The 15,036-nt window shown below is 37.4% G+C and overlaps 2 protein-coding genes across 9 annotated transcripts; both read left to right on the plus strand.

Annotated features, from left to right (window-relative positions):
* The first annotated feature begins 3,817 nt into the window (after positions 1-3,817).
* On the plus strand, positions 3,818-14,531 carry LOC131326226 (uncharacterized). Of its 8 annotated transcripts, none has more exons than XR_009199937.1 (7): positions 10,802-10,926; positions 10,990-11,209; positions 11,271-11,386; positions 11,439-11,525; positions 11,605-12,008; positions 12,091-12,165; positions 13,946-14,087. XR_009199937.1 is itself a non-coding variant. In XM_058358920.1 (7 exons), the coding sequence occupies exons 4-7, from the start codon at positions 11,907-11,909 to the stop codon at positions 14,287-14,289; spliced, it is 435 nt and encodes a 144-aa protein (XP_058214903.1). In that variant the 5' UTR covers positions 11,048-11,209; positions 11,297-11,386; positions 11,439-11,525; positions 11,605-11,906; the 3' UTR covers positions 14,290-14,511. The 8 variants fall into 8 exon arrangements, 3 of the variants coding, with proteins under 3 accessions (XP_058214901.1, XP_058214902.1, XP_058214903.1); XR_009199938.1 differs by having other exon boundaries at positions 11,281-11,386; XM_058358920.1 differs by lacking the exon at positions 10,802-10,926 and adding an exon at positions 14,272-14,511 and having other exon boundaries at positions 11,048-11,209; positions 11,297-11,386; positions 13,946-14,185.
* On the plus strand, positions 7,089-9,708 carry LOC131327634 (uncharacterized). The gene is made up of 3 exons (XM_058360779.1): positions 7,089-9,053; positions 9,136-9,235; positions 9,319-9,708. The coding sequence occupies exons 1-3, from the start codon at positions 8,167-8,169 to the stop codon at positions 9,706-9,708; spliced, it is 1,377 nt and encodes a 458-aa protein (XP_058216762.1). The 5' UTR covers positions 7,089-8,166.
* Positions 14,532-15,036: the final 505 nt, after the last annotated feature.

Genomic DNA, 15,036 nt, shown 5'->3' on the forward strand with positions numbered 1-15,036 from the left:
CTGCTTATTTTTGCATCCTTTTGATCAATTATAGCCTTGTGCCTTTGTTCGGTTGTGCTCAAATACTTTTGCAGCTGGCCCATCTCAGTTGTTAGGGATTCAATTTGCATGTTAACGCCCTTTTCGATTTTGTTCTTCTCAATTTCAAACTGTTGCAGCATCATTTGTTTTTGTTTTTCCAAATCTGCAGTGTTCTGTTCTTTTGCCTTCAAGATTTTGTTGGACATAGTATCCATCTTCTGCAGCTTTTCTTTCAGTGAATCCCTTTCTTTTCCCATTTCCAGCAGCTGTTTTTTCATTGCATTCCTGTCCTTTTCCAAAACGTTGGACATAGTATTCATCTTCTGCATGTTTTCTTTCAGTGAATCCCTTTCTTTTTCCATTTCCAGCAGTTGATTTTTCATTGCATTGCTGTCTTTTTCCAAAACTACAGTCTTCTCTAGAAGGAACTTGTGTTGTTCTTGGTCCTACAAGATTGTGTTGGACATAGTAACTATCTTCTGCAACTTTTTTTTTCAGTGCATGGGGTTCTTTTTCCATTTCCACCAGCTGATTTTTCATTGCATCCTTGTCCGTTTTAAGTCCGTGGTTTTGTTGTTCAAGTATTTATTTTTGATTATGAAGATCTTGGACTTGTTGCTGGAGATCTTTGATGATAAATTGATCATTGTCCTCTAGTAAGCTGTCACAGAATTTACCCATCTGGCTGTGCTCTTTAATTAGGCCTTGACTGAAATTAATGGAGTCCACAGGTTGGTAGGTACTTGGAACCATAGTCTCGCCTGAATGCGATTGTGAGAACACTGCTTGTTGTTGCTCAGGAGATGATGTTGACACAAGAGGAGATGTTTGTTGTTTTTCAGTTAAGTGTATCTCATCAAGTCGTTGTACTGCCGGAGTTTGAGGAGATTGTGTATGCTACATCATATGTGATATAGTTTCCCTATTGTTGTCATCTACAACTTCTGGGTGTGCCATGCTATAGACCTGCGCATCTTGACATGTTTCTTGAAGTTCCTCTTCATATACCTGAAATATATGAACTCACAATCAAAATTGTATATTTTTATTGAGAAGTGTGTATTTTTTGTATGAGAATTGTGTTTTTCATATGATAACCGTGTATTTTCTATGAGCACTGTGTATGAGAAGTGTGTATTTTTGTATGAGAACTGTGTTTTTGCCATGGTAACTATATTTTGTTCTATGAGAAATGGGTATTTTTCTATGAGACGTGTATATTTGTCTATGAGAATTGTTTAGTTTCTATAAGAAGTGTTTATCATCGTGTCCAAGTTAAGCCATTTGATTAGTGTTTTTACCTTAATGTTGACTTTACTCAAATCTTCAAAATCATCAAATCTTTTTTTCAGGTCTAAGGTGTTCCAGTTTTGTAGCCTTGGAATTGATTCATTTTGATGTCGTGGGAATCAAATCCGTGTGTTCACAGATCCAGTACTACAAAAACAGGTAAAAGGAAATTATTATAATAAAAGAAAATTATTAGAATACCCAAAAACACTTCTCATAGAAAAATAGTTTTATCTTACCATTAATGCCACCACAAATCCTGTTGCATCTCTTGGTTTTCATGGAACTTATGCATTAATGTATTCAATGTTTCTGCAATGGATTGTGCCCAGTCGTAGTCTTTTATTTCTTCTATTTTTTCCATTCAATGCACATATGTCCATGCAATGGTGACTCCTGATGTGGAGAAGAACAACATCAGGCAAATGAACATGCATATGAGGCGGACTACATCTCAGATGTCTTCATCAGTTATGGATTCCTCTTTTTTTTTTTTTTGCAGTATTTCATTCATCATGTCTTCATCTTTTTACTACCAATCCTTACCTCCTGTATCCCCCTTCTTGTTGCAAATGCAACATCACTTTTCTTCTTATTCAAATCTCCTATTGGTTTGTTCCCACAAGCTATTCCAAAAATTAGCTTGATGTCATTCTTTGTTATGGCAACCTTCTTACCACCAATGAGGAACTTGCTGTCATTGGTATCATAGTTCTCAATAATACTCAGGCTGGGTTTATCGCGCTTCATGCAAGTTTTTTTGGCCAACGTGCCTTTCCTAACGGCATCAATCAGCATCCAAAATGGTGTTTGTTTCAACAGCTCTAAGTGGGCGCTGTTCAAGTTCAGTTTTGACAATAGCCCCACTGTTCCTACTATATTGAACCTGAATGTGCATTGCTTTTGGGTCTAAGTTGGGGAGTCTGGTTTTGATTCTAATTCTGATTCTGATTCTAATTCTGATTCTGATTCTTGGGTAAGCCTTTGGTGTTTTGTGGCCATCTTTTTCTATTTTGGGCTTTGATGTTGCAAATGCAACATCACTTTTCTTCTTATTCAAATCTCCTATTGGTTTGTTCCCACAAGCTATTCCAAAAATTAGCTTGATGTCATTCTTTGTTATGGCAACCTTCTTACCACCAATGAGGAACTTGCTGTCATTGGTATCATAGTTCTCAATATTACTCAGGCTGGGTTTATCGCGCTTCATGCAAGTTTTTTGGCCAACTTGCCTTTCCTAACGGCATCAATCGGCATCCAAAATGGTGTTTGTTTCAACAGCTCTAAGTGGACATTGTTCAAGTTCAGTTTTGACAATAGCCCCACTGTTCCTATTACATTAGACCTAAATGTGCATTGCTTTTGGGTCTGGATTGGGGAGTCTGGTTCTGGTTCTGGTTCTAATTCTGATTCTTGGGTAAGCCTTTGGTGTTTTTTGGCCATCTTTTTCTGTTTTGGGCTCTATTGTTTCTTTCATCGGGTTTGCTTCTGGGTCTGGATTGGGGAGTCTGGTTCAGATTTTGATTCTTAGGTAAGCCTTTGGCGTTTCTTGACCACCTTTTTCTGTTTTGGGCTCTGTTGTTTCTTTCCTTGAGTTTGCAAAGGGGACTGTGATGCTTGGCTAACCATTGAGGTTGCTGTCCTGTCAGGTTGAGATTTCAATCTTGTAATGACTCCTGCCTCCTCCATTGTCAGTGTTCTTGGTCTGATCTCGTAAGAAGTTTTGAAATCTTGTGTGTAAGTCTTCTTGTGCCTTATTAAATATATGAACAAAAGTGAGATAGAGGGTTTACGTTGGCTCATCATAGGTATAACACATAGTTCGCGTAGACAATTCGCATATGTTATCATGCACATTTTCTGTAATGTACTTTGGTATACAATTGATAACACATGGAATGTTTAACTTCAAAAAGAAATACACACTTCTTATAGAAAAATGCACACTTCTCATAGAAAAATACACATTTCTCATATAAAAATGCACACTTCCTATAGAAAAATACACACTTCTCATAGAAAATACACAATGCTCCATATGACTTAACACAATTCTCATACAAAAATAAACACTTCTTATACAATTGATAGCACATAGAATGTTTAACTTTGACACGAAATACATACTTCTCATAGAAAAATACACACTTCTCATAGAAATTACACACTTCTTATAGAAAAATACACACTTATCATATAAAATACACACTTCCCATCGAAAAATACACACTTATCATAGAAAATAAACACTTCTCATAAAAAAATACACATTTCTCATAGAAAAATATACACTTTCCATAGAAAATATACAGTCCTTATATGCCTTAATGCAGTTCTCATACAAAAATAAACACTTCTCGTACATAGTTCTCATATAGTAAAAACACAATTTTGATACACATTTCACTTCTCATAGAAAAATACACACTTTCCATAGAAAAAACGCATTTCTCATATACACACTACAAGAGAATATGCTTTTTTTGTCGATCTTTTTGCGTCAGCAAAAAATGATGTCGCAAAAAAAATTTAATTTCAACGGCATCTCATCCCAACTCAAAAGTCGTCAATTTGCGTCCACCACGTTGCCATCGCAAAAACCTAGTAGCAAATAGAATTTTTTTTTTTTTGCGTCTGCAAGGTACACCCCGATGCAAATAGTAACTTTTTAGCGCTAAAAAAGTGTACGCGCGATCGGGCGGGTAAGAAATGGCGGGGGGAAGGGGGCGAAAAGTTCTAAATTTTTTGGGAGAATTAAATTAATATTGTTTCCTGTTCCCCAAATCAATATCTCTCCTAATTTCTCTCCCAATTATTTTCCTGGGTGTGTTTAAATCGGTAAGAATCCTGCCGAAACTCGTTTTCCCCAAAACCCCAAGTCGAACTCCTCACCTTACTTTGCTGGGATCTGCTTAAGAATCCTACCAAACAAAATTTATCTCGGTGTTTTCCAAGTCTTAATCAGTTGGGTGTGTTTCAATCGGCTAAGAATCCTTTCGAAACGAAATCAATCTCGGCAAAGAATCCTACCGAAATCGAGAGGATACACTGGTAAGTTTCTTAATTAGCTGGGTGTGTTTTAATGCTTCTTCTTTTCTTGGTTCCGAAACCCTCTTGTTTTAATCCTATCGAAACCCTCTTGATTTTATTTTTCTTTTGCCCTAACTTTTCTCTCATTGAAGATAACAAAGCACCAGAGCACCTCAACGACGACCACACAGGGGTTTCCGACAAGACAATGAAGACAATTTCTCTCACGTACGTGATTCTACCAGGCAAACTCTCTAATGCTTCAATTTTAGGTTCAGGAGTCGATATTCCACCAAGCAAACTCTCTAATCCTCAACTCTCCCAAGAATCTTTTCCAGGGCTGAACACCACGTACGTCTTCCCTGCTACCTCATGATTCCACCATTGGTATGCTCTAAGGGGACCTTTATTCTACTCATTTATTTCCAATCTCTCACCAGTTGTGGTTTTGTGTATTTTGAATCTTTATTGCTATTTATCACATGTATGCTACTGTTACTGGGAACCCAATTCGATTGGGAGTTATTTTAATTAGACCTAGAGAAGCCCCCATCCCCATATGTGTGTGTGTGTGTGTATATGTACATATTCATAAGAGTTCTTTAAGAATTTTTAGTATTTTAGTTTTGTTGTTGAGATTGAAGAATCCACTTAGAAATAGAAAAATGCAAAATGTCAACATCGTATGCATGTGGATAATCTGGAATGTGATGTGGCTGTGGGGTTGGATACCAAAGAAATTCATGTTTATCTATTGATAGTGAGAATAATAGTCTAATAAACTGTAATACAAGGAAAACATTTTTTTTAATCAAAAGAAGCAAAAAAAAAAAAAACAGGTTTTTCATCGAAAGAAACAAAATATAGAGCTAGGCTTAGAGTTTATGTTCCTCATAGGGACAAAATCCTAGGGCCTAGCCTAACATAAGCAACATGAAAAGCCATGAAGCAGAATGAAAGGCAAGGAAAAGAGACAAACTTTCGAAGAATATGCTCTTCTTCAAAGGAACACCGTAGCATGCTGAACTGTTCCTTACAACACCACAGCTTATGTTGTGGGTGGTGTGGGGTGTGGAGCAGGGAGTTGAGGTGGGAGAGTGTGTTGGGGGTGATTTGGGGTATCGGGTGGTTTGGTCCAGGTTTCAGATGGAGGGAAGGGTATTCATTTTGGTTGGATTGGAGTCTTTTCATTAGAAGTTTTGTATGGTAGGTCAGGGGCTAGAGTTAGCTATTGGGATGTCTATTTTGGTTGGTTCAAAGGTTTTATTTCTATAAGTTGGGCTTTGGGCGAGTGTTTATTGGGTGTGGGTGTTTTGTGGGCTTCTATTTTGCTTAAAAATGATTTCTGCTGTGGTTTTTTTAATGCTGCTGAATGCTACTGCTATTGGTTGTTCGCTAATATGTGAGGGTTATGATTCTTGTTGGTGTCTTATGCGTTTTGATGCTTTGCCGCAAATTTTTGGTGTCTCTACTGCTGCTAATTTTTGTACATGGAATTCAATAGTTCTGTGTCTCTGTCAATAAAAAATGTGGATTGAAGACAAGAGCATGTTCCGTCAACATAATCTGTTGGAATGAATATATTGGACCTGCATTTTATTAGTGGTGTTTGAAATTTATGTAGGTCACAAAATCATCTTTATACTTACGATTCGTTAAGATTAAATAGTTTTGGAAGTTCAATGAAGAATGTTTTTTCGTGTTTAATTGAAAATAATTACTACTTGGCTAGAAAGTGTTTCTATTTTCTAAATCCAGAAAACATTTACAACCCTAAAGTTATGAGGACAGTTCAAATTCTGTTCATGGCCTGGATTCTTGGGTAGAATACTTAGCAGGCCTAGCTCTAAACCTCCATCAAGATCAAGACTTAGAAACGTTTATCTATTTCTGTGTATATGGTTAGGGGGACTACTGGAACTCACGTAGGTTTGCGTGATTTGCTTAATATTGTGTCCTCTATTTGGCTTTTTTTCCCGTTCAAGTGTGACCTTTTTCGTATGTTGCATTATCTCTCTTTATTTTTCTTTCCTCAATTAAGCGACTGAGAGCATACTTGATTTTTTTGGAGTAGGTGTCTAGTATGCATTTGTGTGTCTGTATATGCATAATGTACATGTTTGTCCACAGAAATAATTGAGGGAAGTAGAAACATGGACAAGACTTGGATTGATTTACCGGGGATGTCGAGGGACTACTTTGATGGGATTGACAGATTTCTTGAGTTTGCATACACTGATAAGCTTGATGATTCGTTCATTAGTTGTCCTTGTAGAAAATGTGAAGAATCGCTATAGTTTTCCTCAAGCAGCTGTAAGGAAATATCTTTACTCTTGTGGATTTTTTAAGAAGTACAAAAATTGGACAAACCATGGGGAATCATATGCTTTTCTTAGTGGAGAGCAAGCTTGTGGAACTTTTGAAAACTCAACAGTTGGGGATGATATGGTTGGAATGATAAGTGATGCTCTAAGGAATCAACATACAAGTACAAGGGTTAGGAATGGTGAACGAATTCCAAATGATCCTCAAAAAGGGCCTGATGAAGCAATGGCAGCGTATCTCAAACTGCAAATACCGAGTTGTATCCTGGGTGTAAAAATTTCACATCATTGTCGTTTATTGTTCGACTTCTGCATATGAAGGTGCTTCATAAGTTAGCAAACAAGACAATTGACAAGTTTCTTGCGTTTTATCATGAGGCTTTCCCTGAGACCTTGAATCTTTTGAATTCGTACTATGAAGCCCAAAAGATAACTGATGATTTGGGCTTGACGTACTAGACGTGGCATGCATGTCCTAGAAGTTGTATGTTGTTTAGAAACGAGCATGCAAATCTTGATGCTTGTGTCGTATGTGGTGAATCTAGATGGAAAGTGACTATCACTAGATCAAAAACTGGCAAGAAATGTGGTAAAAAAAAGGGCTGCAAAACAAATGAGGTATATCCCTTTGAAGTCAAAATTGCGAAGGTTTTTTACGTCATTCGAAACAGCCAAGCTCATAAGTTGGCATGCTGATGGACGAACCAATGATGGTGTTCGTAGGCATCCTGCTGATGCTCCTACATGGAAGGAATTTGATCGTCGACATGTCAGGTTTGCTGGTGATATTCGAAACATAAGACTTGGGTTAGCATCAGATGGATTCAATCCATATGGAACAATGAGCATAACTCATAACACTTGGCCTGTCATGTTGGTCATGTACAATCTACCACCATGGCTGTTCATGAAACAACCTTCTTTTTTTTTGTCTTTGGTTATTGATGCCCCAAAGGGACCAGGCGATAAGATTGATGTGTATTTACAGCCATTAATTGAGGAGCTATTGGAATTATGGAATGAAGGAGAACTCACGTTTGATGCATCAACCAACCAAATGTTTCAAATGCATGTAGCTTTGATGTGGACAATCAATGATTTCCCCGCATATGCCAACTTGTCAGGATGGAGTACCAAAGGAAAATTTGCTTGTCCTTCATGCAATAAAAACACAGTATCTTGTCGGTTGAAACATGATAAAAAGCAATCCTACAGGGGTCATCGCGGATTCTTACCAAGTGATCATAAATTTCGAAAGGATAGAGTGTCATTTGATGGAACACGGGAATGGAGAAGCAAGCTTAAACCGTTATCTGGATCTGAGTTGCTGAATCAAATTGAATCAGAAGGCATCCTTACCCAATACAAGATATTTGATCTTAAGGTACGGTTTGAGAGATTAAAAGCAAAATAATCCGCTACATCTTCAGACCACAATTGGAAAAAGAAGAGCATATTTTTTGAGCTACCATACTAGGAATTCAATTTAATCAGACACAACATGGATATAATGCATGGGGAAAAGAACTTTTGTGACAATATATTATGGACAATACTTGGAATTGTAGGAAAATCTAAGGATAATCCTAGTGCTAGGCATGATCTAGAATTTCTAAATATTACAAAGTCGTTGCATTTGCAGTCAAGAGGGTCCAAGAAAGCATATATGCCACCAGCACAATTTACAATGAGCAAAGAAGAAAAGAAGATATTTCTCAAAGTATTAAAGGAAGTTCGAATGCCAGATGATTATGCATCGAATATCTCAAGACGTGTGCGCCTAGACGATACAAGTATTGGGGGACTTAAGAGTCACGACAACCATATTCTAATGCAACAACTTATACCTATTGCCATTCGAAAAGCGTTGCCTAAGAAGGTGGTTGAACCCTTGATTGAATTGGGAAATTGTTTCAGACAACTGTGCTCCAAAGTTAATCGTGCTTCAGACTTGGAATATCTTGAAGATCGTTTTGTAGTGACGTTGTGCCATCTTGAGAAAATATTTCCTCCATCCTTTTTTGATATAATGGAACACTTAGCTGTACATTTAGCTGAAGAAGCATTAATTGCTGGACCGGTTCAATTTCGATGGATGTATCCATTCGAGAGATTCCTTCTTACGTTGAAACAATATGGGCAGAATAAAGCTCATCCGAAGGCTTCAATAGTTAAAGGTTACTTGATGGAAGATTGTATGAATTTTTGTGCGCAGTATTTGAATGATGTGGAAACAAAATTGAATCGTCCAGCGAGGAACTATGATGGCTGTGTTAGTATGGGTCGGGGTGTGGGGGAAAACACGATATTTCACCTTGATGATAGAGAATGGATACAAGCTCATCGATATATTTTGTTCAACACTAGTTCAGTTGCACCTTTCATTACGTATGTTTAACTACCCTCTTAATCCTTTGTTTTAAGTTATTTATTTTTGGTAGTTTTTAATGTGTATTTTAACTTTACACAGGAAGCACCTTGAATTTCTGAAAAGTAAGATGCCTCGAGCTGATGATCATCAAATTCAACGGGAGCATTTTAAAACATTTCATGCTTGGTTCAAGGACCATGTATGTATTTTTCCATAAGTCACAATCAAACATAATTATGCCCCTATATCATAATTTTTTGACTTCAACATGATTTTCAATAGGTCCAACTTTTGCTGAGAACAAGCAACCCCACATTTTCTGAAGAAATCCGTAAGTTGGCTATTGGTCCTCATACCATCGCAAGGATTTTTAGTGGCTATGTTATTAATGGGTTTCATTTTCGTGTGAAATCTATTGATGACAATCGTTCAACTCAAAATTGTGGTGTAGCTTTAAAAGCAAATACATTGAGTTATGCGAGTAGGAAAGACAAAAATCCTCGGGTAGGACCAGTATACTACTATGGATGGCTCACTGACATTGTGGAAATTCGATACACTAATGATACAAAATACGTTATGTTCAAGTGTGACTGGATTGATAATATTCATGGGAAGAAAGAAGACGCCTTCAAATTTACATTGGTCAATTTCAACCATTTGTTGTACTGAGAGGATCAAGCTGCCAATGAACCTTACATATTGGCTTCCCAAGTAGAACAGATTTGGTATGTTCCAGATCCGATCGAACCTGATTGGCAAGTAGTTATAAAGATGTCTCAGAGAGAGCTATATGATATGCATTCCGATGATCCCCAAGTAGATCCCTATTTGAGCCAGCAATTGGGAAGAGAACACAGGGCGCCAAGATGAAGATATTGGTTGGGTGAGGGAAGGAGAAGAAGGTGACATCATTGATGAAGATGTTTAGGCTTAGGGGGTAATGATTTTGGATGTAGGGATGTATGTTTATTCGTCTCCTTATCATTTCTCTTTTTTGAACAAGCTACCTTTCTTGTAGACTGTTAAGCTTATGGTATCTTTCTTTGTCAACTATTTGCTTTGATATGAGTATGGCTCAGACTTGGATTCAAATGACTTGACTTGTGGAGTATTGGTTTTGAAGAGGGTTGTAGTGTTGGTATGAGAATCAAATTATATTGTGTTATATTTCTTGCATGTACATGTTATTGGTGTTTTTTTTTTTTGGGAGAGTATGTTTGCCTTGCACCATTGTGTCTATGTAATCACTTATCATTTGCATTGGACAAAATTCTAACGTCGTTGTCAAGTCAAGATATTGTGGAAAGGCAACCATGGCTAAGAGAAAGGCTAGTAAACAACCTCGCACAATGGCTGAGGCAGTACAAATAAGTTTATCCAAGGTGGTACAGGAGGATCCAACACCGTGACCGTTGGAGGATGCATAACCATCTCAAGTAACGCAACCATCTCAGGCTCCACATCTGCCTCAGCCAATACAACCGCTTTCAAATGAAACGGGTACGTATTATTTTTTTAGGATGGAAGCACATGATAGGCTCAAATTTTTTTTTGTTCTTTAACCTACTGAAAGTGAATGACATGGAAATCAAATTCAATGCTATGCCCCTTGATTATTACAAGTTACCACCAACTGATTTTTCAACTCCGGAGACATCTATGAAGATGTGTGATCGAGGCAGTGCTAAGGGCATTCACCAATGGGGTACTGGAACTAAACTAAAAATCATGTTCGATAATGATTTCCAGCCATTGAGAGATGAAGGCAGCCGATTGAAAGGACAACTGGGCACAATGGTACGCAACCCCCATCGAGTTCCCTTGACTTATCTTGATTGGAATTCAGTACCTGAAGAGACCAAAAGCGCTATTTGGAAGGAGATTGAGGTATATGTAATATTTTTTGAATTTTTCTGTTTACATATATTTGATCTCTTCTAATATATGTAGTTGTGCTTCGTAGGATAACATTGAGGATTGTCCGGCAAACTTTCAGCCAATAGCCATGCGTTCATGTAACAAATTATGGAAAGATCATAAGGCTAAGACAAAGGATAAATATTATACTAAACATGAAGAAGATCCAGATATAGTGTTGAAAGTGCCTAAGAGAGTATTGCCAGATCAGTGGAAAGAACTTGTGAGCTATTGGAGGGCTGAGGATGCCAAGGTATATAATTTGAGTAAATAGTTGTAAATTTATAAAATTGATTACATTAATTGTGTTTCAGTCTTGAGTAGGGTTTTCATATCGCAGTTAATAGCAAGCAGGAACTCCAAAAATCGATAGTGGCGTGGTCCATATCATAGGACTGGGCGGACACATTTCTCCCAGATTAGGCATGAGGTATTGCATAGTTGACAAACTTATTTTACTTGGTTATGTTGGATGAAATTAGATGAGTGCAAATGGAGAGAACACAAACAAAATGGGTGTCTTCATCAAGACACGTGACGAAAATGACCCAGACATGAAGGCCGTTGTGGTATGAGTGACCTTTTTAATTGTCTATTTTTTATTATGTCTAAATTATGTGGCTTCACTTCTATGTTGTTGAATTGTAGGAAGAATTTAATCAAAACCTTGCTGAAATATCAGACTCACTTCAGACAACAAAGGTTTGAAACAAGATTTTCCATGATGTGTTAGGAGAGGATGGACATGGTTATTGCAAAACCTATGGTGCCGGTGTGCCTCATAGCGCAGTTTATGGCCAGTCTTCTCGATCGTCACATGCCTCCTCTTCTTCCATCTCAATGAGATCACTAGGCAAGTACGTGAAGCCACTCAAGAGATTGAGCAAAGGCTAAATAGTGAGATTGAACAGAGGCTCAGAAGAGAGATTGAGCAGAGGTTCGTAGGAGAGATGGAGTGTATGCTTAATGAGAAGTTGATGGCTCATCTCGGGCGTATGGGAGCTCAAATGGCCTTATTTCAGACCTACGGAGGGACAAATCAGACTGAACAGGTGGTTTCTAAATGTTTGAATTTTTTTTTGTATATAGATTTAAAGCATGTCATAGTGACAAATGGTATTTGGTATGTTATAGGTTTCGAATGACTTCCAAGATGGTGACCAAGGTTTCTCTCCTTTGCCTACACATTCTCCACAACTTGATGGACTGGTATGTTCAGTTTAAGTCCCAGTAAATGCATGAAAAGTTGAGCTCAGTTCAGTTCTTGCATTTTTGCCTAAGATGTAGTTTCATGTCGTACAAAATACCACTTCCTACTGACTTGCTTACAGTCGCTTGCAACAAGTAGTTTATGCCTTGCTGGCGATAAACTGGGCTTGTACATTTGCTTCTTTCATCTAAGTGCTCTGCATGATATCTATTAATATTGTGGCAAATATCTTCCTCAACTAAACCGGCCCATGAATTATTTTTGACCTTGTTGTCTGTTGCTTTTGGTCTAAAATTTGAGAAGTACCCTTCCCCAGTAACTTGCTTGGGTCAGGGGCAAGAATCTGTTACATTTAGATCACTCCTTCGCGTAGATGCCTTATTCGAAATTGCACAATGTTGAGCCATCTTAAACAACCTCATAGATATAGCAAAAGGAGAAGAGCAAGAAAAGAAAGTAGAAGAGAGAAAGGTGAGATGCATACAGAACGCCAAGTGCAATAAGCAATGCATGATGCAATTCCTCGCCTCATTCACGTCGTTTGTGTGAATATGGAATGCAAGCTATTTGAAAAGGACATATTAAAAATTTTCCTGTCATCTAAAACTGCCAGTCCATGATTCTTCAACATTTTTTATCCTCTACTGAAATGAATGTTTTGTACCCTAGTGAAATGAATGTTCTATATGTTATAATATGTTTCTTTTAGTATAGTACACTGCCTAGTAGCTTGCTCTGTTTAACTGTATCCTTTGATTCTACTGCTGCTGGATCAACAACTATGCCTATACTATAGTATAGGGTATAGTATTAGCTACTTTGTTTAACTGTATCCTTTGATTCTACTGCTGCTGGATCAACAACTGTGCCTATACTATAGTATAGGGTATAGTATAAAAGTTTCGTTTAGTAGTATATTAAAGTAGTGTATGGTTGTGTCGTGCTGTCTCCTTGGTAGGTAAGTCAATCATTCTCTCTATGATTTCCCACCAGAGAGGCATTTTGGCTCACCAAAATTTAACATTATACAAATTCAGCCTTGTATTGTTGTGACCTATAAGCACTATACGTGGAACATGCTTTAGATAGGACATATTGCAATTGCAATGGACCAATGGCATTAAAAGTTGAATCATCTTCATAAAAGGCCTACCAAACATCCTTCCAAAATTTCTAAACCCTATGGCTTCCCCAAGTACTGTATCTAAAGTAGCGCAGCTAAAATGATCTCGATACTCACCACATGAAACATAAGTAGCAAAGAATCCCCCAAAATCCAAGAACCATGTCCATCCTCTCATGTCTCTGCTCTGTCGCTGCCGATCATTAACGGGCATGAAAGTGTCCTATGAAATCATAGGGATGTGTACGAAGATTCCATAGCAACCAGACAAAAAAAGAAGGGGGAAACAGGAAAAGGGAAACTGCCACATAAACAAAAAAAAAATCTGCTACGGAAACTAAGTATACAAAAATCTGGATGCATAACCCCATGTGATCTTAATTTGCTGCATTTCCCATGAGGTCCTTTAGCATCACGATCATAATTACTTTGCTTGTATAATCAATTCTACACTCAGCTTCAATATATGTATATATACTCGACAACTTGACCAGTTGCTCTTCAAACTTGGAACAGAACCAGCCACTTCAATCTTCAAGGTGGTTTTACATTGCCTTGATGATGGGACCTGAATCTTTGTCTAGCTGATTTCTTTTATCACTATGGTCTCTTATTTGCTAAGTATAAAAATGTGGGTACTAAACCTTGCTTTGTAGGATGGTCATGAAAAAGTATGCTTGGTGAGTTACACTATTCCAAAACACAATGTGGTAGAGGGAATTGTTGTTAGTAAGGACCCATTGGTGAAAGTAGATGGAAAGCCATTGGGTTCTGATTTTTGGAAAGTGCTCGTTAAAAAAGCAAAAATACCTAATGCTTCTTTGGAAAGACCTCGCAAAAAATTTCGCACAGTTGGAGAAGCTGTTGGCTGTGCTGTTGCTTGGAGGTCTTGTGATGTATGTCAATTACGATAAACTATTATTGTTTCATGTGATTGGAAATGCATATATCAGATCTTATTATTGTATATTTTCTTTTTCAAGTGTTTGTCGAGGAATAAAGTGTGCAACGATGAACAAGCTAGATGCAATATTTTGGGTTCCGCTTATTTTGCATTCTAACCGAGGTTCCTATTTTGTCGAGGACTTAACTGTGCAACGATCAAGAAGATGCAATATTTTGGGTTAAACTTATTTTACGTTGTAGTGTTAAACAAACTAAACTGAGGTTCTTGTTTTGTTTGACGTACTATATATTGGCTATGTCTATTTTAGCTTTTATTTCCGAAACATATTACTCCTGAGAGTATTTGAGTACTATTATATATATATATATATATATATATATATATATATATATATATATATATATATATATATATATATATATGAATGGGTAAGTTGTGAATATTGGCTACGTTTTTTGATTAATGATGGTTTTTGTATTATAAACATGTTTTGGATGGAGTGGTGGTGTTTTATATATCCAGAAAATTATGCAGGCTAGCTTGTAGTATTAGATGCATGGCCAATGTACATAAAGCTCCCAGGTGAATGGTGTTCACTTTTTTTGTGACGGCATACCCCCGATGCAAAAAGACAAAGGATATATCATATATGTGAACCATTGGCGATGGCGATGGCGTTGGCCGGCCAGAAAAAAAAATGTTTTTAGCTTTGGCACGACCACCCGATGCTAATAACCTTATGATTTTCAAATTTTTTGAGTCGGGAAGAATGTCGATGCAAACAAACTATTAGAGACAGCATACGCCGATGCAATTACTATGCGACGGCACATGCCGACG

Source organism: Rhododendron vialii, chromosome 5a (assembly GCF_030253575.1).
Source record: "Rhododendron vialii isolate Sample 1 chromosome 5a, ASM3025357v1".
In the NCBI taxonomy this organism is placed as follows: domain Eukaryota; kingdom Viridiplantae; phylum Streptophyta; class Magnoliopsida; order Ericales; family Ericaceae; genus Rhododendron; species Rhododendron vialii.